General features: G+C 45.1%; 1 protein-coding gene across 2 annotated transcripts in view; it reads right to left on the minus strand.

The window, feature by feature from the left end:
- Nucleotides 1-253: 253 nt before the first annotated feature.
- The window catches only part of sars2 (seryl-tRNA synthetase 2, mitochondrial), a 43,228-nt gene continuing 20,291 nt past the window's right edge, over nucleotides 254-23,190 (minus strand). For both annotated transcript variants that reach the window (XM_041179520.1, XM_041179521.1), the window contains exons 7-16: nucleotides 19,018-19,123; nucleotides 17,535-17,582; nucleotides 16,409-16,517; nucleotides 13,989-14,034; nucleotides 11,361-11,448; nucleotides 9,667-9,779; nucleotides 8,066-8,159; nucleotides 5,551-5,643; nucleotides 3,287-3,352; nucleotides 254-1,877 (exon numbers count right to left, since the gene is read on the minus strand). In XM_041179520.1, the coding sequence (XP_041035454.1) occupies nucleotides 1,746-1,877; nucleotides 3,287-3,352; nucleotides 5,551-5,643; nucleotides 8,066-8,159; nucleotides 9,667-9,779; nucleotides 11,361-11,448; nucleotides 13,989-14,034; nucleotides 16,409-16,517; nucleotides 17,535-17,582; nucleotides 19,018-19,123 (895 nt within the window). In that variant the 3' untranslated portion in view covers nucleotides 254-1,745. The remainder of the gene's footprint in view (nucleotides 1,878-3,286; nucleotides 3,353-5,550; nucleotides 5,644-8,065; nucleotides 8,160-9,666; nucleotides 9,780-11,360; nucleotides 11,449-13,988; nucleotides 14,035-16,408; nucleotides 16,518-17,534; nucleotides 17,583-19,017; nucleotides 19,124-23,190) is intronic.

Consider the following 23,190-nt stretch of genomic DNA (forward strand, 5'->3'; position numbering starts at 1 on the left):
TAGTGTTCTAGGAGGACTGGGACAACTAGAAGCTTAAATAAGAGTTGGTGAGATGTTGTACTGCCCTTATAAGTAGCATCTTCAGAAATAAAACCAGAGACTGAGAAAAGATGTGAAAATAACAGCGACAAACAGGGCTGCTGAGAGCAATGGCTGCAACATACAACAAATCAGCAAAAGGCCCAAGTCATTGCCTAGACAACTTCAATTTAATTACTAGATACTGTTAAAATGGATTGCAAATTAATATTAATGTGTTTTAATTTTGTTTTTATTTTCCTTTTGCAAATAATTCTGCCATCAATGATTCATACACCATTCCGTTTTACGTCTTAAGCAGTAATCTCCACTGAGAAATCTTTAAATATGATTGACTGTGGTAAAATTAAAATTCTACCATCTGTTCTTAGTTGCCCATCAAGATAAGCTACCTGTGAGTTCCCAATGGCAGCTGTACAGTAAGGAGGTCTGCCGAGCTTGAAGTCATAGCCTTTAGGGGAAAGGGGGACGAGGGAAGGAATACGAGTTGCAGTGGGGTGTGCACGCCCAGTTAGCTTGGCATGAAGAATCCTACTATCTTGCAATGCAGTGCTAGTAAATTTAGGGGTCTGCATGGGTGTGTGGCACCTGTTAGCTCTGGGGAAGCAATGGTAGGCAAGACAACAAAAGGTGATCTGATGTGCCCGGTGATGGGTTTTCGAGGAACCTAGAGTTGAATAAAAAGTTGGGCAACCACAATCTTAAAGAATATTCAAAGTCGTGTGTTTTGGCCAGTGAATCGCTAGGTTTCAAACTCAGAAAGAACTGTCAATAGAGAAACGCGCCCAGTAACTCTGAGTCCAGCCAAGATGGACAACAGCACAGGAACACCATCGCCGGCAGAATCTTCACCAAGCTGCTCGCCATCCCAACGGAACAAGTGTGGCTGATCCTTCATGAACTCCTGGATTTTTCTGCTGAATGCTATTCCGGGAATACTGTCACGAAGGAGGTGGTCCAGAGAAGGCATCGTCTCGTGGTCACTATGGATGGTCTTGCCACCGTCACTCCAGTCATTCATTAGAACACGAGATGTGCAGGATCAGCCAATCACTGGCATGCCACAGGACATCATCGCATTCCTCTGTAATCTGGTGGTCATGCTTAAGCAAACACTTTCCTGCTTAATCTACCGATGGTGAAACTTTTTGGCTAGGTGCCAGGTGTTTGACCAACAACCTGGTCATTCTTGGAGGCCAAGAGGATGAAAAGCGCAGCAGAGATAGTGAAAGCTTCAACTAACTCAACTCCCCCCCTTGCAGCACAGAAGAAAAGGCTCCCAGTTCCTGACCGCTTATCCAATGATCCCTCCTGGAAAGTTTATATCTGTGAGTTATTCAAGGAATGATCGGGCTCCCGCGTGATGTTCTCTCCTCCCTACCTCTTCCCCCTGCCCACCTTCCCAAACTGTCCTGGCTCAGGCTCATCGTTGTGCCAGGCACAAGAGGAGCTGAGTGACCCAGATTGAAGTCTCCTCCGAGCATGTGTCAGCGCCTTCAGTGAGAGTGGGGGAAAAAATGTGGAGAAGGAGGAACGGACCATGTCTCCACAGGATGTGGTTTCCAACCTGAGCAGCTTAAAACAAGACACACTAAAGGGTTAAATTGTGAGGTGACTGTCCTTGGTCAAGTCCCTACGCCAATTGTCTCAACAAATGCCAACTTGGATACCCCAGAGTTGCTTGGTTGCTGGAAAGCAGTTGTCCCTCACTCTGTCTTGTTGAGGTTCCTCTGGTACTGGTTAGGTCCGATATACAGTAAAGGGCTGTGCGTAGGCTGGCTGATCACTTCTCTGCCGAGGTATGGCTGGAGGACTGTTGGAACTCGCACGCTGCCATCCTGAAAGCAAAGGGCGTAACCATTTAACAGCAACTTTAGAATTAAAGCAAAAGCTAAAAACAAAAAACGCTTTACACTCCATCATCCTCTCCCCACCCCCAAACACCTACCAATCAGGTTTCTGGCCTGAATTAAATCTGCTGAATGAAAATGCTGCCACAGATACAATCAGCAGCAGCAGCAGCAGCAAAGCCCTTATTTGATCGTGAGGCATACCACAGTCGAATAGCTGGGTGCAACTCACTTTGCGGCACCTGGATTCAGAATTTCTGTGGGGGGGGGGGGGGTGCTAAAAGGAAAATAAAAACAAGGGAATAAAATGAACTTGGGGAATATGAGGCTGTGTTCCACACAGGCAAATAAGTTGAAAACAATCTGCTGGAATTTTCTTGAATTTTTTTTTATTTGTTCATGGGATGTGGGCTTTGCTGGCTAGGCCATCATTTGTTGTTTTATTGTCCATCCCCAGTTCCCCTGAGATTATGAGGATGAGCTGCCTTCTTGAACCGCTGCAGTCCGTGTGGTGTAGGTACACCCACAGTGCTGTTAGGGAGGGAGTCCCAGGATTTTGACCCAGTGACAGTGAAGGAACGGCCGATATATTTCCAAGTCAGGATGGTGGGTGACTTGGAGGAAAACTTCCAGGTGGTGGTGTTCCCATCTATCTGCTGCCCTTGTCCTTCTAGATGGTAGTGGTCGTGGGTTTGGAAGGTACTGTCTGAGGAGTCTTGGTGAATTCCTGCAGTGCATCTTGTAGATGGTACACACACTGCTGCTACTGTGCATCGTTGGTGGAGGGAGTGAGTGTTTGTAGATGGGGTGCCATTCAAGTGGGCTGCTTTGTCCTGGATGTTGTCAAGCTTCTCGAGTGTTGTTGGAGCTGCACTCATCCAGGCAAGTGGAGAGTATTCCATCACTCTCCTGACTCGTGCCTTGTAGATGGAGGACAGGCTTTGGGGAGTCAGGAGGTGAGTTACTCACCGCAGGATTCCCAGCCTCTGACCTGCTCTTGTAGCCAAAGTATTTATATGGCTGGTCCAGTTCAGTTTCTGGTCAATGGTAACTCCCAGGATGTTGATTGTGGGGGATTCAGTAATGGGAATGTCATTGAACATCAAGGGACGAAGGTTGGAGTCTCTCGGAGGAGGGAATTGGATGAATACTTTAAAAGGGAGTTAAAAAAATTGCAGAGCTATGTGGAATGCATTGGGGAAGTAGGAGTAAATGGGTAGCTCTTTCAAAGAGCTGGTACAGCTATGATGGGCTGATTGGCCTCCTCCTGTGCTGTAGGATCCTATGGTTTCTCAGGAATGTGAATCAAATTCATCAGTTGGTTCATGAACTTAATCAATTGTCTCCCTTCCTGAGCATCACTTTGAAATGGAGGGACTGAGAATCATGGGATTTACCTTTAACTGGTTACATTCCAAGATAGCAATCAGAGTGCGAGGCACAGCACACGCAGTCCCATTAACCTGTGTGTAAGCAGAAGGAGAATTAGATAAGTACATGGTTTCCTTTCTTAAGAACATGGTGCTTAGACAAAACAGTCGGACAAAAAATACGCTCTTTTATCCCAATTCACAAAATGAGCCAGGCAGGAGCTCCCTCGCACCTGCACAGGAAACAAGATAAGGTTGGCATCTAACAGGGCTAATAATCTCTTAATTTTAACTTCTTACTTGGTCCCGATCTTTCCTGCCTCTCCTACCATCTTTCCTCAATGCTACCATGGTCAGTGTTCCTCCTGAATTTACCTTCCTTCTCATGTGCCAGATGGATTACCTGACGCGTTCTGCCCCTCCTCCCTACATCCCTCATTGTGCTGAAGCCACGGTTGCTCACAATGCGATTCCCTACATTAAAGGCACTATATAAATGCAGGTTGCTATTGTTATTTCCTACTTGAGGTTCTACTTTTCCAGGAATTTTAACACAGAGTGCCTTGTCTCGCTCACCCTCCCAAAGTCTAATGTTACAACAGTAACTACACATCAAAAGTACTCCATTGGCTGTGAAGTGCTTTGGGATGTCCTGTGGTTGTGAAAGGTGTTTTAGAAATGCAAGTCTTTTGTCAGATGGGCGTAAAGGATCTCAGAATATTATTTCATAGAAGAGCGGGGACATTCTCCCTGGTGTCCTGGCCAATGTTTATCCCTCAACCAACATCACTAAAAAAACACGATCTAGCCACCATCACATTGTGGGATCTTGCAGTGCACAAACTAGCTTCCAATATTACAAAGAGTGAGTACATTTTAAAAAGTACTTCATCGGCCATGAAGCTTTGAGATGTCCTGCAGTTGTGAAAGGTTTTATGTAAATGTCTTTCATTCCAGCGATAGTATTCTGAAGGGATGAGACCAAATGGGTCTTCATCTCCAACAGCTTGTGATGATTTTACCTACTCGTGTAAAAGTCAAGTTTCCAAGACTAGATTTTTAGCCGAAAAGTAGGGGGTTGACTTTTACACGAATAACATTTGAGGGTTTGAAATCCACCCTCTCCCACTGTCTCGCTATCAGAGAGTTGCCAGGTCAAAGGCTGTTTCCATCAACCTTGCCACCAAAAGGAGCCAAAAATTGTTATTGAATTTTTATTTATAAATAAATAAATAATAATCTCCATGGAGACATATGAATTTATGAACACTAAATTCATCAAAAACCAAAGCCAAATTTACACAACTTCATTCAGTTTCTTCATGGTCAGTTGTCTTCACCAACACTCTTTTCTCTCTAACTTTGCTCACCATTTGACTGGCTGGCATGTCAAAATTCATGGGAGTCTCATCCACGTTCCAAATAAAGGCCAAATTTGTATCCATCCTTTTGTCGATGTTTGACTATAAAGCGCTGAAATGCGATAAGCCTGTCACCAGCTTGTGCTGGGAGAGGCTCTGAAATCTTTGTCTTCTGTCACAGTGCAGAATTGTTTGCCTTCATAAACCTGGTACAGCGTCCAGGGCTGGCTTTGAGGTCTGCAACGCTTAATTTTCTTGCTTGCTTCAGGGCGGAGATTTGGACAGAACCCGGGAGAAACTGAGTCCATTCTGGCGACTTTCACTCGTGCATTTTGTAACTTCATTTCCCAACTGCAGCCCCCACGTGCTAGACTTTCCTCTGTTTGCATATTTATTCTAAGGTATCTGCCTAAGCTGTGTAGCGAGCTCCCTCCGATCTCTAACGTTTATCTCTGATATTCTCTAGCCCCCCTGCACAATTATTTGTCTGCTTTGCAATCTCAACGATTTTAAGTTTGAGCTGGGCTGCATATCTGCTGTTCCTTCTAGATATCATGCTGCCATATTGGAAGGCAGGGTTGGTGGGAAGGCAGAGTGCACTAGTGAGGGAGTAGCTTTGACCATCACGTGTTGACCCGCACAGACACGAGGAGCTGAATGGCCGGTCTCGATGGTGTGCTATTCTCTGATTCTGTCAATGAGTAGGTTTGCACCAGGATGAGTTTGACTTCAGTAGTGAGTGGGCGACAAGTACAAACAGTTTGGATGTTGTGGCCAAATGTCAGGGGTCAACTTTTACATGGGATTGGCCATTACCTGAACATATATGGTTTTTACTGGAGTCTAGAAAATCACAGGTTGATCACATTGAAGTGTTTCAAATGCTAATAGGATTCATGAGTATAACATGGAGCCAGGACTCCTACTTACAGTGTGAGCGTACTTTAAACGAGCAGCTTCCTCATAGTACATGATATTCAACCTTCTGCTTTGGTAGTCTGTGCAGTTGGATGCACTTGAAAGCTTGCAAAAAGAGAAATAAAATTACTACCGTGTGTTATATTGAAATAACAAAAAAGTGCTAAAAACAACACACGAGTGAAAATGAAGGTCTACACTTCAGGAATTGTTAAACTTAGATAATATACCACATCTACAAGGTGCATTGCTGCAGCTTGCCAAGGCTCTTTCAAACCCACGACCTCTACCATCTAGAAGGACAAGGGCAGCAGATAGATGGGAACACCACCACCTGCAAGTTCCCCTCCAAGCCACTCACCATCCTGACTTGGGAATATGTTGCCGTTCCTTCACTGTCGCTGGGCCAGAGACTTAGAACTCCCTCCTTAAAAACACTGTGGGTGTACCTACACCACAGGGACTGCTGCAGTTCAAGGCAGCAGCTCATCACCACCTTCTCAAGGGCAGTTAGGGATGGGCAATAAATGCAGACATTCCCAGTAATGCTGAGATCCCAGGAATGTTTGTCTTTATTCAATCAAATTTACATCCTGCAACAAGGCTGGAAACTCTCAAAAAGAAGGCAGGCAAGAAAGAAACCTCATCGCAATATCGAAAATATGAAATTTTACAATGAAAGAAAACTGCAGAATATTACTCAAGATTATATCAGGCTGGTAAATTCAAAGGTGACTGATAACGGAATCAGAAACAAAATGAGGAGAACAAGATTTACACATCATGTTGTTACACTCTGGGAAGCAGAGTCAATAGTAGCTTTCACAAGGAAACTGGATAAATACTTGAAGGGAAAATATTCACAGGGCTGTGGGGAAAGAGCAGGGGGAGTGGGATTAATTGGACAGCTCTTACAAAGAGCTAACACTGGCACAATGGGCTGAACGGTCTCCTATACTGTATCAATCAATGAACAGAAGCAACTTAAGTGGATTGCAAAGCAAATTTCAAGTTATCCTCTTGCTATCCTCTTACAATACAAGGAGGAACTGAAAGGGTGATAATAATCCAGAATGTAAGCAGCAGCGATGCGAACGATTCAGATGCGCACAGGTTTGGTTTCCTTACTTAAGGAAGGATATATTTGTTTTGGAAGCAGCTCAGAGGAGGTTCACTAGGCTGATTCCTGGGATGAGGTGGTTTATCTTTTGAGGACAGGTTGAGCTTATACTGACTGTAGTTTAGAAGAATGAGAGGTGATCTTATTGAAACATGTAAGATTTTGAGGGGTCTTGACAGAGTTGATACTGAGGATGTTTCCGCTCATGAGGGAGTCTAGAACTAAGGAGCACAGTTTAAAGATAAGGGGCCTCCTATTTAAGATGGAGGTGAGAAGGAAGATTTTCCCCCCAGAGGGTTGTTAGCCTGTGAAATTCTCTTCCAGACAGCAGCGGAGGCTGGGCCATTGAACATGTGCAAGGCTGAGTTAGATGGACTTTTGATTGACAGGACAGTCAAGGGTTATAGGGGACAGACAAAAAGAGGAGTTGAGGCCACAATCATATCAGCCACGATCTTATTGAATGGGGGAGCAGGCTCGAGGGACTGAATGGCCTACTCCTGTTCCTGTTTCTTATAATCAAAATGGAGCTGGGAGCTTGGGTGGGGAACGGAGACAAGATCCATGTGGGCAGATGACCTTCTCCCATCTTTGACCATCTGTGTGTTTTACAGGGGGAAAAAACAGTTATCCCTCGCCTTGCTAAATGTAACAGAGGCACATCCTAAACTATGATGATTTGGAGGGTAAGGAAGAACTGCATGGTATGGAAGCAAGGTAGATGGATGGGGTGAAGATACAGGTCAATCTTGAAGGACAAAATGGCACATTGGGGGTGAGGGCAGTGTTGGGCAGCCACTGTGGGGGCAGGAAGGGGAATGAGGGGCTGCCTCTGCCAATGATTCTTTTTATTCTTCCATGGGGTGTGAGTGCCTCTAGCAAGGCCAGCATTTGTTGCCCATCCCTAATTGTCCTAGAGAAAATGGTGGTGAGCTGTCTCCTTGAAACGCTTCAGTCCATGTGGCATAGGTGCACCCAGGGTGCTGTTAGGAAGCTGTTTGGGGGAATGACCATCATTGAATGATATAGCACAGAAGACGACCGTTCAGCCATCGTACCTGTGCTGGCTCTTTGGAAGTGCTATCCAATTAGTCCCAATCCCATTGTGCATTCCCTGCAAATTTCTCCCCTTCAAGTATTTATCCAATTCCCTTTAGAAAATTATTACTGAATCTGCTTCCACCAGCATTTCTGGCAGTGGGTGAGTCACACAAGGTCTATATTCACAAGGTGAGGAGCTGACATGGTGAGCCTTCATCACACAACTGCACAGCACATTCACACATTGTAGACTTCAGACTGCAAGTGAAGAGTCTAAATGCTATACAGAGTTGTCCATGTGGCTGGTAATCTGTCTTGGAGTTATTCGTGAAGTCAGTACACTCAGCAGTGAATCCATCGACCTACCTCTCCATAACTACCCCTTCCAGGCATCCATGCTTCAATGTCAAACTTGCGATAAGCCGGCAGCCCGAGTTCCTGGGTTGGCATATCCAGCACTCTGCCAAAAACACACAACTATTAGCTATGCTGCTACCCACAAGATTAAATGATGGTGAGATAGGACAAGCAGCAGGGCCAGACAGAGAAGGGACAAATGTCAAGCTCGGGATGGATAACAGGGAAGTATGTCTTTATGCAGAGAATGTCCAGCAGTGGGAACACAATCACCAGGGAGCAAAGGTTAAGTCCAGGACACTAGCATCACTTGTGAAATAAAACACCAGTAAAAACAGATGGCAGTGGGGTTAATCTTCCATAAGGATGAGATCAGATAGGCTCTTCAGCACATTTTGTAATAATTTCCATGAGTTTAGAAGGTTGAGGGGTGATTGAACTGAGGTGTTTCAAGTGATAAAGAGATTCATTGAGAGTAGATACAGGGAATATTTCCTCTGGTGGGGGAGTCCAGAACAAGGGGACACAATCTTCAAATAAGAGCTAGGTCAATCAGGAGTGAAATCAGGAAGCACATTTTCATAGAAACAAAATCAGGACTTATTTCCCAAAAGGTTGGGCGTCAAGACTGAGATTGCTAGATTTTTGTTTGGCACTGATCAGCCATGATCTAAATGATTGGCAGTTGAATGGCCTCCTTCTATCCCTTTTTTTACAATCTTAATGCTCTTCACTCCTCTTCTGAGGATGTTGGCTCCTCACTGGAATAAAGGTTTCCATTACCTTGTTCAATAATTTCTTCCTATCTGGCTACTCAAAGGTTGGCAGGACATCACAGATAAGTCCAATGCTGTCTTTATCTGTTATCTGCCACCCATGTGTGGATGCTCTTTTGGTTGGGAGGCACTGGATGGCATCGGGAGCAAGAATCCCAGCTCTACCCAGAAAAACAAAAAGACTTGCATTTATATAGCATTTTTCACAACAACTGGACTGCTGAAGCACTTTACAGCTGGTGATGTACTTTGCTGAAGTGTAGGAAATGTGGCAGCGAATTTGCGCACAGCAAGCTCCCACAAACAGCAACTTGATAATAATCAGATAATCGGCTTCAATGATGTTGGTTGAGATATAAATATTGACCAGGGCACCAGGGAGAACTCCCCTGCTCTTCTTCAAAATAGAGGTCATGGGATCTTTTAGGTTCACCTGAAGGGGCAGACTAGGCCTCAGTTCAATGTCTTATCTGAAAGCTGACACTCCTGACAGTGCAGCGCCCCCTCAGTACTGCACCGGGAGTGTCAGCCTAGCCTTTTCTTTTGTGCCCTCTGGTGTGGGACTTGAGCCCACAGAGTTTTTGACTCAGAGGCGAGAATACTACCCATTAAGTTACAGCCCAACAGACTCTGGGCTAGGGCCCAGAGACACTCAAGGGGCAGCAGGTCAGGGGAAGGGAACGCAGCCCTATTGGCAGGGCTATTCCAGGGTGAGGAAAGCAACCGGGGAGGAGAGGAAGCCGGAAAGGAAAAGTAATAACCCCAGCAGAGAAACTAAATGAACAGATCGTGCTCCCTCAAACGTGTTGGCGATGAGACAACTCTCATTCTCACTTGTAATGGAGTCCAAGATCAGAGAAGATTTCCTTCTGCAGCATCACAAACTCATCCAGGAGCTCTGTGCTCTCGGTCCCAGTCTCCGCAGCCGTTATCCCAAACATCTCAACCTTCAACAGAACAAAAGCAAGCTGATAGAACTGACCACGGGGTAGCAAGGCCTCAGCTATTCAAGGTGCTTTTCTCGTTAAACTATGATGACAGGGTGCATAGACCAGGTTCGTATTTTTCCTTGAGTATAGAAGATCAAGGGCTAATCTAATTGAGGTATTTTAAGATGATCAAAGGATTTGACAGGGGAGAGAGAGACTATTTCCTCTGTTTGGGGGAAGTCAAGAACAAGAGGGCAGAACCCTAAAACTAGAGCCAATGGTGACATCAGGAAACACTTCTTCACACATAGGGTAATGGAAATCTGGCTCTCCCCCTGTTGACGTACAGAGTCAATTAAAAATGTCAAAACTGAGATTGATAGGTTTTGTTGGGCAAGGATATTGAGGGACATAGAAACAAGGCAATAGCTGGGGTTAAGATACAGATCTGTCATGATCTAATTGAATGGCAGAACAGTATGAAGGGGCTGAATGGCCCATGTCTGTTCCTATGTTGCATTTCCTATACTTTTGCCAGAGAGTTATAAAATCACACTCCAATTCCCCAATTTAAATTAGTTACTGTAATTCTCACAGTCCGGTTATTTATTAGTTGCCATCTTACATTCTTTTCTTATCCCGATGCCCAAGGTTTGGCTACCAATTTGTAATAGCCAAGTAAGTTAACTTTGCTGCTCATGCTGACTCTCGGCCAGCGGTAACACTCTCAACATCAAATCAAAAGATTTTGTACGTTCAGGCTCCACTCCAGGGCTTAAGCTCATTATCTGGGCTGACACTCCAGTGTAGTACTGAGGGAATGCTGTACTGTCAGAGGTACTATCTTTCAGATGGTCATCAAAATTGAGACTCTGCCTGCCAGCTCAGTGGGATAGTAAAAATTCCAAGCCACTGTTTGAAGAAGAGCAGGGAGTGCTCTTAGGGTCCTGGCCAACATTCCTCCTGTCCGATCACCACCAGCAAAAATAGACTAAATGCTTATTTTCATTTGCTTGCTATACGCCCAGAGATTTTCCTGGCATGTTCTCCAACTGAAGCAGGGTTAGTCTCCTAGCTTGAATGTGAATCATAGACAGAGGGGTCCGCTGCGTCCTGAGGTTACAGGCCACAGTGATATACATTTCCACTGCTCACCGGGGTTATTTCAACAGGACCTTGCAGGGCTATGGGGATGGAGTGGGGCAATGGGGCTGACTGGGCTGCTCAACAGATAACCGGCACGGACTTGGTGGGGCAGAATGGCCTCCTTCTGTGCTGTGATGGCTCTATGATCTCCCATCTCTGTGCCTCTACCAACAAGAGAAAGGGCTGTAACATCATGGGAACGCCATCTTCTCCAGGTTCTCCACCAAGTCACTCACAATGTCCTGATCGGGGGCATTCCCTTATCGTCATTGGTCAGGATGCTGGAACTCCCCACCTAACAGCAACGTGGGAGCACCTTCACCACACAGACCGCAGCGGCTCTGGGTGAAGATTCACCAGCATCTTCGCAGGCAAGGATATATAGATAGGCAAAAATTGCAGCCTTTCCACCCCTCCAAATCAAAATATGAAGCAATGTAAAGGATGTGGTACCTTGGTGAAATGATGAACTCTGTATAGTCCCCAGGCTTCCCTCCCAGTGTCCGTCTCTGCTCTGTAGCATGTGCTGCAACACACCATCCTGAAAGAGAAGAGACCAGCATAGTGACCTCCATTGCACGAACATCATTCACCCCAGTAACATTCAACAGCAATTGCATTTATATATAAACCTTTAATGTAGTAAAGCATCTCAAGATGTGTCATAGGAGCAATAATCAAACAAAATATGACGCCGCCAAGGAGATATTAGGTCAGCTGGCCAAAAGCTTGGTCAAAGAGTTAGATTTTAAGGACAGTCCTAAAGGGGAAGAGAAAGAGACAGAAGTGGAGGGGGTAGTTCCAGAGCTAAGGGCCAAGGCAGCTGAATGCCTGGGTGCCAATGGTGGAGTGACAAAAGTCAGGGATACACAAGAGGCCAGAGTTGGAGTAACTGAGAGATTGTGGCAGGTTGTAGAGCTAGAGAAATAGGGAAGGGCAAGGCCACGTAGGGATTCGAACACAAAGACCAAAATTTTAAATTTGCAGCATTGCTGGACCGGGAGCCAAAGTAGATCAGCAAGGACGGGGGGGTGATGGGTGAGTGGGACAGTGTGAGTTAGGATACACTGAGCCTGATAGACTGAAACAAAGTGAAGGAGGGAGGGATTCCCTGAGATTGTTCTATCAGGCACAGCCTTCCAATGGCCACCCACACACAAAAAAAAGGTTGAAGACAGCGTCCCTGGTGGCTGAGTGGGGTTAAAGCGGCATTGCTGTCAACTCAGGCTTGTGGGTTAGAAAGGTTTTGGTTTGTTCTCCAGTTGGAGGTTCTCTCAGCAGGAGGGAGATATTGGGTGAAAGCAGTCGTGAGCATGACCATTGGACTCAGCAGTCCCAGGGCTGAAAACCAAAAGGGGGCAACCACCCGGGGTCCCTGTCCAGTTGCAGTGCAGGGACCCCCTACTTGAAAGCTTATTTGCAGGTGTTGGCTGATGCCTTCCACAGTCAAATAGCCAGTAAACACTCACTCCCTGGACTTGTAGTAGCAGCCTGATATCTTTCTCACCGACGAGTCAGAGGCTGTGGGCTAAAATTTCACTCTGGTTTTCAGCACATAATGTAGGCTGCAGTATTGAGGGAATGCTGCATTGTTGGATCTGCTGTCTTTTGGATTAGATGTTAAACTGTGCTCTCATCTGCCTGTTGAAGATCCCAGTGCACTATCCAAAGAATAGCAGGGAATTAGAACCATAGAAAAGTTACAGCACAGAAGGAGGCCATTCGGCCCATCTTGTCCATGCCAACCCAAGGACACCCAGGTGCCCTTTCTAATCCCACCTTCCTGCACCAGGCCCATAGCCCTGCAGCTTACAGCACTTTAGGTGCAGATCCAGGTACTTTTTAAAACAGTTTAAAGTTTCTGCCTCTACCACCAACTTGGGCAGTGAATTCCAGACACCCACTACCCTCTGCGTAAAAAAGTTCTTCCTCATGTCCCCCCTTCTGCCACTTATCTTGAATTTATGTCTTCCAGGATCCTAACTAAATTTCATTCCTAAACTATCACCAAAAAAGCCACTTGACTGGTCATTCATCTCACTCGCCTCTCGAGTGCAAAGGGGTTGCTGCGTATATCAACATAAAAGGTTTTGTCTATATAGCATCTGTCACAATCTCAGGATGTCCTGAAGTGCTTTATAGCCAATTAAGTGTTTCCTGGAAGTGTACTCATTGCTGCAATGCAAATACAGGCAGCCAATTTGTACACAGCATGATTCCACAAACAGCAATGTGATAATAACCAAATAACCTGTTTCAGTGATATTGGTTTAGGGATAAATACTGTCTGGGACACTGATGAAAGCTCTCCCTCTTTGAAACAGTGCTGCAGTGTCTTTCATGTTCACCTGATAGGATTTTGGTTTAATGCTTCACCTGAAAGGCTGCACCTCTGACAGTGCAGCACTCACTTAGTACAGCACTGGGATCAGCACTGGGCCTGGATTTTTCTTTTTGCTCAAGTCTCTGGAATTGGACTTGAACCCACAACCTTCTGACTCAGAGGCAAAAGTGCTACAGACTAATACTCCAACAAGAGTGTCCAAACTTCACAAAGTAACCCAGAGGCTGGAAAACATTTTCGGACGGCCTGAGAATGTGTCAAATGTGCATCAGGAATGTGATCTCTTTCTTAAGCACAAGAGTTGTTCATGCGTTTTAAATCACGCGAGGTCTGGGCAGAGTAGATAGGGAGAATCTGTCCCTGTTGGCAGAAGGATCGAGAACCAGAGGACAGTGATTTAAAGTCACTGGCAAAAGAAACAACAGTAACATGAAGAAAATGTTTTTATGCAGCAAGTGGTTAGGATCTAGAATTACAGGGCTATGGGCCAAATGGCCTCCTTCAGTGCAGTAACCATTCTATGATTCTACATGAGTGGGTTGGATATAGGACCCTCTGGAGCTAAAGCACACCACAGAGAGATGAGGGGAGAAATTGGGAAATAGAGATTGCATAACGAGCTTTGAAATCCTTCAAAACCACTCAGCACAGACGGGAAATTGAGATGTCAATAGAGAGGAGAAGGACGACACAAAGTTGTCCATTCTCACCCAGCGCTCTTCAATAATTCATTTTACCTCACAGGCAGATCCTGCAGGTTAACAGCATGATCCATGAAGTAACCTAGAAAACAAGAACATCTTTCAACAGGGAAACAATTCCTTCTAACAAATTATTCACAGCAGCGAGAGAGGACTTTTAGTTCAACAGATTCACACAAGCTTCCTCCCAGCTTTCATCAAGCCCCATCAACGTATCCTTCTATTCCTTTCTGCCTCATCTCCCTTAGTTTCCCCTTAAATGCAACTATGCTTTTTGCCTTAACCACTCTTCGTGGCAGCGAGTTTCACAATCTTACCGCTCCATGGGTAAAGAAGTTTCTCCCCAGTTCCCCTATTGGATTTGTTAGGGTCTCTCTCAAGTCTGTTGGAGGTCTTGTGATGCAGTGGGTAGTGTCCCTACCTGTGAGCCAGAAGTTCTGAGTTTAAGCCCCACCCCAGGACCTGGTGGCTGTGGAAGGTGCATTAATAGTGCAGCCAAGTAAAACCATCCAACACAGACCAATGGTGGGCAGCAACAGCAGCAGAGGCTCCTGGTCAGCCATGCGATGGAAAGAACATTGGAGCCTCTACCATCACGATCCACAGCTCCAGACTACAACATGCATAAAGCAACCAGAGTGAACTGTAACACACCTCCGCCTTCTCACATATATGCCCCTTAGGTCTGGTCTCAAGTTACATCAAGCTTGGGTACAAATGGCCAAGTTTACAGTCCTCCTCACAATGCTGTCCCTATTACTTGTAGAGCTGTGACTAACAGCGCAACTGGTCATCCAAGTTTGTACCCTCTGCTCTCTGGCCTGCTTTACACTGCCCTCCACCATCCTGTCCGAAACACACCCACTTCAACCTGCTCCAGCCTCAAGGCCTTTTCAAATCAAGAACATTCTCCCTAAACTTTTGCTCATCACTCAAAGCCTCAACACCTTCCTCTTTGCCTGTATTTCTGTTCACCTCCCCCCATTCTGCAGTACACCTTGGTGTCTCATTATGGCCTGTTCAGTTTTATGAAGCTTTGCTGTATTGAAAGATCGATATCTCACACCTCAGATTCAGTGTAGAAACTTTCTAGTTAAGAGAAAGGGAGTCCCCTCATTAAACATCCGCACCTCACTCTCCCTATCCCTAACAATCTTTTTGGTCAAGCTATTGGGCAAATGCCCTAATATCTCCTTATGTGGCTTGATGTCAATTTTTGGTTGGTAACAGTCCTGTAATGTTTTATTACATTCAAGGCGCTATACAAACGCAAGATATTTTTGTTGATAGAGGAACTTAAATATTATGGTATAAAGTAAAACAAGAATATTTTGCCAAACCAAATTGAGAAAGTAAACCAGAGAACAGAAAGTTAAATTATTGAAAAGTTAATTTAAAACTCATGTACAATGCAATTGTGTCATAGTTGTTCACTGCTGCAGTGATCAGTCAAATTTGAAACCCTTTAGCATTGAGTGCTATAACTGCAAACCCACCTGTAAAGGAAGAATAGCATAGAAGGATATGTTGATGGGGTGAGATGAAGAAAGATGGGAGGAGGTTCGTGTGGAGCATAAACACTAGAGAGGGTTGAGTGGCTATCTCTGTGTCATAAATACTTCGTCACAATGCTCTTTGTGCCAGTTACAGTCCTCCATCTGTGATATTCAAGGAAAACTTTGTGCTCAAGTCAATTTTTTTTGGTGAAACAAACTAGCCAATAACCTCTTGTCTGATGGTGAGAACTATTCCATGCTGGATTAACAGTGCTGCCTGTCTGAATCTTTCAGAAGGCTTGTGACAAAGTTGAGAGTTTTGCGACCAAGAGCAGTTCTAATATATACATTTTCTCTGAAAATGGAATGTGGTGAGCTGGAGGCACTTTCTTGAAAGTTGATTGCCACACTTTGGGCATGGAGGAATGGGTGGGGGGGGGGGGGGGGGGGGGGGGGGGGGGGGTGGGGGGTGTCCCATGAGTTGAATACCTTCTTCTCCCCTTTTGACTTTTCTTAAGCCCTTATAAGAGCAGCAGCAACACGCTTGCTAAATGCACAGAGCCCTCAGTTTCTGAACTCAGGGACTTGAAGTGGTCGCTCAGCCCCTGGAGCCTGTTCTACCATTCATTCAGACCAAAGATGACCTGCATCTCAACTCTGGACACTTGTCTTGGTTGCCTATCCCATCATTACTGAACTCAACAAAAATCTATAATTTCAGTCTTGAACTGTAAACCCTGAACGGCCCAACCTTAGCTCCAAAGTCATATACTTGTCTCTTCCACCCGCAGCACCCTCCATCCCCTCCCCAACCCTACCAGAGGAAATAGTTTCTCCCTATTAACTTCTTTAATCGTCTTTAAAAACCTCAATTCGATCATCCTTAATCTTCCATACTTGAGGCAAGACAAGCCTAGCCTATGCAACTTATTCCTAGTTTATCCTGAGAGACAGCTTTACCTGCGATGCCAACCTCGGCTGTTCCCGCTAGACAGAGATCTTCAAAGCGAGTAGGGTCGAGCTGGTAAACCTGGGAGGATTTGGCATTGGGCCTCATCCCACAGCCTTCCTGCAAAAACAGGAATTTGAAGTTTTACAGCCGCCCGCCATGTCTGCCATGTTAAGTAACCAGAGGTCTTAGGTTTAGACTAATTGGCAAAAGAATGAGGGGGGAAAATGAGGAGAAATTTCTTCACGCAACTCATTGTCAAGATCTGGAAACGCACTACTTGAAAGGGCAGCAAAAGCAGAGTTTGCTGGTAGTTTCAAACGGCAATTGGTCATGCACTTGAAAAGGACTAATTTGCAGTGTTACAGGGAAAATGTTAGGATGTGTGATTAAATTGGACAGCTCCTTCAAGGATCCAGCACAATTGTGATGGGCTGAATGGCCTCTGCCTCTGCCTGGGCTGTGGGACTCCACATTTCTAAGTCTATTTTGCATCAGCCAGGTACTAGCCACCAAGGCGGAGACATTCAGCATACGGCTGAGACACTAAGGATTCAGCCATGGCTCAGAGGGCAGCACTCTTGCCTCAGAACCAGAAGGTTGTGGGTTCAAGTCCCATGCCAGGACCTCGAGCACATAATCTAGGCTGGCACTCCTACGGTAGGACTGAGGGAATGCGGCACTGTTGGAGGTGCCGTTTTTCGGGTGAGACGTTAAACCGAGGCCCCCCCCTTCACACACTCGGGCGGGTGTAAAAGAACCCTGTGGCACTGTTGAAAGGAGGAGCAGGAGAGTTATCCTTGGTGTCCAGGAAAATATTTATCCCTCCACCAACATTACCGATACAGATTATCTGGTCGTTTATCACATTGCTGCATACAAATTGGCTATCGTGTTTCCTACATTACAAAATAAGCTCTCTATTGGCTGTAAAGTGCGTAGGGGCACCATGAGGTTGTGAAAAGTGCGGTACACAGCAAGGCTACAGCACTCTGTTCTCTGTAGAAGTGGGCATTCTGATTGGACGAAATGAAGAGGAGTAGGAGGAAGCTCATGGGCTCTTAAACACCAGCATGGAGCAGATGGGCTGACTGGCCTGTATTCTGTGCTGTAAATCCTACGAAGTTCTGTACTTACAAACACAGCGCCTTTCAGCATATCCGGCACGGTTATTGGAATGAATCCCTGAGGAAAGAAAACCGCAGGTCATGAGGAAGTACCGAATCCACCTGTTAGCACAATTGCCAAGTTAGGGTGCCCGTGACAAAATAAACTGATGACAGTAAAGTTTTTCACGCATTAAGTTACCATGGTAACCATTCATGCTTTGTGTAGTGGCAATTTCTGTCTAATCCCTAGGCTATTGAAGACAACGACTGTGTTACGTTACACAAAGATTTTAAACAGTTGGTACATCAGTTTGAAATTTTGCTCCTCCAACTATGTGCCATTGCTGACAGCGTGCTCTGACTCACAAAGTGGTGGGTTGAAACTTCACTCCGGGACTTGTGCGCATAATCCAAGTTGACATTCCTGCATTAGTCTCCTCCTTTTTGATGTTAAAGATCCCGTGATAGAATTGCGCAGCTGTCTCGGGTGTCCTGGCTAAATTCATCCCTCAACCACTGTCACCAAAAGAGGATGACTCCGGTCATTTACCTCATTGCTGTTTGTGGGATCTTTCTGTGTGCAATATGGCTGCCACCTTACCCTCCCACTGCCTCGCATGGAAAGTGCTTTGGAGCATAACCGGAAAGAGAAAGGCTTGCATTTATGTAGCGCCTTGCAGCTACTGAAGCGTATTTGAAAGCAGATGTAAAATATCCCAAGGCATGATTTCAAAGAACAGCAGGAGAGTTCTCCCTGGTGTCCTGATGCCAATATTTATTTCTCAATTAACATCGCTAATAAACAGATTTTTTTTTCTGCTCGTGATTACATCCCTGTTTGTGGGAGCTTGCTGTGTGCAAATTGGCTGCAGTGTTCCTTACGTTACAACAGTTCCTAAAAAAAAGTGCTTCATTGACTGCAAAGCGCTTTGGGACATCTTGAGGTTGTGAAAGTCACTTTAGGAATCATAGGATCAGAGAGACTTGGAGCACCGAAGGTGGCCATTCCACCCATCATGCCTGTGTTGTCTCTTTGAAAGAGCAGTCATGCTCAGTTCTACAACCTTGCTTTTTGTCCTCTAACCCTGTAAAGTTCCTCATTCTCAAGCACCTATTTGACTCTCTTAGAATTACTTATGGAATCCGTGTCCACTGGCTTTCATTTTAAAAGCAAGTATTTCTTTTTTTACAACTAACTTGCTTTGAAAATCAGCCAAGAATTCTTCATTTGATCATTATCCAGTGATTGTGCTGGAATCAGGCACGTGTCGATGTCTGGGAAAGACAAGGTGGGGCTGATCTGTGCCGGGCATCATGGTCGAGTAGCCTATTGAGGGTTACCATCTAGGCTTGAACAGGTCGGTGGACACTTGCTTGAGATACCGTAGAGTGGTCAATATTCAAAAAACTCTATCCCTTTAGCAGATAGTGGGGGGGGGGTGGGTAGGAAGAATCAGGGAGAAGGCAGCAAAACAAAGACACCAAGTAGGATTCAAACTCAGGTAGCTCACCTTTTTGAGGAGTTTGCTCACTGTGAATTGGACCAAGGCGAGTTGCAGCTCGCTGCCTGCTCCTCGCAGATAGTACGATCGGTGGCCAGAGACATGCGAGAGACGTCTAGCAAGGAGCAAAGGCAGACAAATTTAGTTTGATATTTAAAATCAAAACCAGCATCTTTTTAACTAATCTCGACAGGGTGTACTCTAACTGGACAGTTTCAATCCTTGTTATGACAAATACAGAGAAACAGTTTCTTCGGGGTCGGAGGTTGGCGGGGGGGGGGGTGTTGGAGGTGGAGGGGGTGGTGACTGAATCTAGAGCCAGGTCATTCAGGGATGATGTCAGGAAGCGCTTCTTCAAAGAAAGGGGAGGGAAAATCTGGAACTTTCTCCCCCAAAAAGCTGTCAAGGTTGGGAGGTCAATTGAACATTTTAAGACTCAGATTGATAGATTTTTGCTGGAGAAGGATATTAAGGGTAATGGAACAAAGACAGGTGAATGGAGTTAAGATATAGATCAGCCATGATCTAATTGAGTGGCTGTATAGGCTTGAGGGGCTGAATGGCCTCCTCCCGTTCCTGTGGAGCTACATGAAAGCTGCAGATGGCACAAGTACCTCAACTGATGCTACACATCCAAGGTGGTCCCAGATTTAATCAATGGGCAGTACTAAATTCAGGGGCACTGGAATTGTACACAATTAGTCACAACCCAAATTTAAAAAAAAACACCCCTCCTGATATCCATTGATCATCTCCCTCCCCACTCTATGAACACCTCATGATCAACTAGAATCAGCTGCGATGGCCTCCACAGGCGAATGGTTCACCTCCTGTCAGATTTCTGCACATGAGGAGTGGCAACTCAGAGTGGAGTGTGAGGAGACACCAGGTGCCTGTAAAACCAGTCACCAGCACTTAGGAAATGGCAAGAAACCTAAGGCACAATATGAGAGGGGAACAGTGCCATCTTGTGACTGCCTCTAGTTAAACCTGGGAGGTCTTTACACCAAGGGCAGCAAATGCACTCGCTGTCCCATTAGGAAACTGCCCCAAGGCATTATCTTTTGGTCTGAAGAGCAAGCCGTTCTTGTAAAAAAAAAAATTCACAGAAACATCTAGACCCTCGAGGAAAAACGCAAACCTGGATCGTAATGTGCTGTTGTAACAACGCTTTAAAATGCATGTCATTGTCAGCTACAGGACAGATGGTGAGGAGTGGGAACAAGAGACAGAGCTGTCAGCGTGAACAGGTAGAAGCATCAACAATTCATGCAACTGAGCCACAGGAGCTCCATTTCATTCTTCCCTTTGCTGTTTGACAATTAATGGGAAGGCAGCTCAAACAATACGATGCCTAGGAGAGGCCGATTCATCGCCAGAAAAGTACTTACTAGCAGGCAATGGTGCCCACACACAATTCGACTTGAGATTAAAATGTGATACCCAGAACATAAATAGGATCAGGTGTCACAATCTCAGGATAAGGGGTTGGCCATATCGGACTGAGACACAGGGAAATTTCTTCATTCAGAGGGTTGTGAATTTTCGGAATTCTCTACCCCAGACAGAAAGAAATACAAGCATTTATATAGTGTTTTCACCAGCACCGGACATCTCAAAACACTTTAAAGCCACTGAAGCACTGTGTAGTCCCTGATGTAATGTAGGAAATGCAGCAGCCAATTTGCGCACAGCAAGCTCCCACAATCGCCAATGTGATAATGACCAGGTAATCTGTTTTTTGTGACCTTAATTGAGGGATAGATATAGGCCGAGACACTGAGGAGAACCTCCCTGCTCTTCTTCGAAATAATGCCACGTGATCTTTTACAACCAAATGAGATAAGCAGATGGGGCCTCGGTTTAACACCTCATCCAAATGACGACACCTCCAACAGTCGAGCACTGCCTCAGAACTGCACTGGAGCGTCAGCCTGGATTTTTATGCTCAAGTCTCTGGAGTGGGACCTGAACCCAGAATCTTGCGATTCTGTACTACTAACTAAGCCATGATTGCTCAGCCATTGGGTGTATTCAAGAGAGAGAGAGAGCGACAGATTTTTGGGTACTAAGGAACTTGGATATGGGGGTAATGGGAGGGTGGAATTGGGGTAGAACATCAGTGATTTTATTTAAAGGTGGCGCAGACTCTAGGGGGACAAATGGCCAAATCCAATTTTGATTTCTTATGTTCTTATCAGGGTTGGAGGGTGGGGGTTGGAATCAGATACAATTCCTGCATTCTCACCTATATTTAACACACTGTCACTCACCAGCTGGAATGGCTAAATTACATCAACAGCAGAACTCCTGGACAAAAACAGAATTACCTGGAAAAACTCAGCAGGTCTGGCAGCATCGGCGGAGAAGAAAAGAGTTGACGTTTCGAGTCCTCATGACCCTTCAACAGAACTGTTCTGTCGAAGGGTCATGAGGACTCGAAACGTCAACTCTTTTCTTCTCCGCCGATGCTGCCAGACCTGCTGAGTTTTTCCAGGTAATTCTGTTTTTGTTTTGGATTTCCAGCATCCGCAGTTTTTTGTTTTTATCTCTGTAGAACTCCTGGATTGGCTGGGTCTGCATCACATTACTGTCTGTAGGAGCTTGTTGTGCCCAAATTGGCTGACATGTTTCCTATATTACAAAAGTGTCAAAAAGTACTTTATTTGGAAATTGTGTTTAACTAATTTATGTGAGTTCTTTGAGGAAGTAACAAGCAACATGAATAAAGGGGAGCCGGTATAATTGGATTTCCAAAAGGCATTTAATAAGGTGCCACATCAAAGGTTACTACACAAGATAAGCGCTCATGGTGTAGGGACTATTAGCATGGATAGAGGATTTTTAAAATAAGTATTGGCATATAAAATGGAATATCAAAACAGGGAAGGTACAAAGATAGGTAGGAAAGTAAGTTGTGAAGAGGACACAAGGAGACTACAAAGGAACATAGATAGGTTAAATGAGTGGGCAAAGGTCTGGCAAATGGAGTATAGTGTGGAAAATGTGAAGTTGTCCACTTTGGCAGGAAAAATAAAAAAGAAGCTTATTATCCAAATGGTAAGAAATTGCAGAGCTCTGGGATGCAGAGGGATCTAGGTGTCCTAGGGCATGAATCACAAAAGGTTAGTATACACCCACAGCAAGTAATTAGGAAAGCTAATAGAATGTTATTGTTTATTGCAAGGGAAATTGATTACAAAAATAGAGAGGTTATGCTTCAATTATGCAGAGCATTGGTGAGACCACATCTGGAGTATTGTGTACAGTATTGATTTCCTTATTTAAGGAAGGATGTAAATGCATTGGAAGCAGTTCAGAGAAGGTTTACCAGACTATTGCCTGGACTGGGCGGGTTGTTTGATGAGGAGGGGTTGAACAGGCTAGGCTTGTCTCTGCTGGAGTTTAGAAAAGTAAGAGGCAACTTGATTGAAACACATAAGAATCTGAGGGGTCTTGACAGGGTGGATGTGGAGAGGATGTTTCCTCTTGGGGAAGAATCTAGAACTAGGGGTCACTGTTTAAAAATAAGGGGTTGCCCATTTAAGACAGAGATGAGGGAAAAAAAATTTCTCTCAGAGGGTTGTGAGTCTTTGGAACTCTCTCCTCAAAACTTGGTGGAAGCAGAGTCTTTGAATATCTTTAAGGCAGAGGTAGATAGATTCTTGATAAGCAAGGGGGTGAGAGGTTATTGGGGTAGGTGGGGATGTGGAGCTGAGGTTACAATCAGATCACCAAGGACCTTATTGAATGGTGGAGCAGCGTTGAGGGGCTGAGTGGTCTACTCCTGCTCCTAATTCGAATGTTTAGCTAACAGGAAGCAGAGGGTAGAGATAAATGGGTCATATTTGGGTCAGTAAGCTGTAATTAGTGGAGTGCCATAGGGATTAGTGGTAGAGCCCCATCTATTCACAATCTATATCAATGATTGTATGGGGCTGAATGTATGGGGGCTAAATGTGCTGACAGCACAAAGATAGGTAGAGAGTAAATTGTAAAGAGAACATAAGGAGCTTGCAAAGGGATATAGATAGGTTCAATGAGTGGACAAAAATTTGGCAGATGAAGTATAATGAGAGAAAATGTGAACTCCTCCTCACTGGCAAGAGAGTAGAAAAGCAGTATATTATTTAAATGGAGAGAAATTGCAGAACTCCGCCATACAGAGGGATCTGGGTGCCC

The sequence above is a fragment of the Carcharodon carcharias genome, chromosome 34, assembly GCF_017639515.1.
Source record: "Carcharodon carcharias isolate sCarCar2 chromosome 34, sCarCar2.pri, whole genome shotgun sequence".
NCBI classification, from domain to species: Eukaryota; Metazoa; Chordata; class Chondrichthyes; order Lamniformes; family Lamnidae; genus Carcharodon; species Carcharodon carcharias.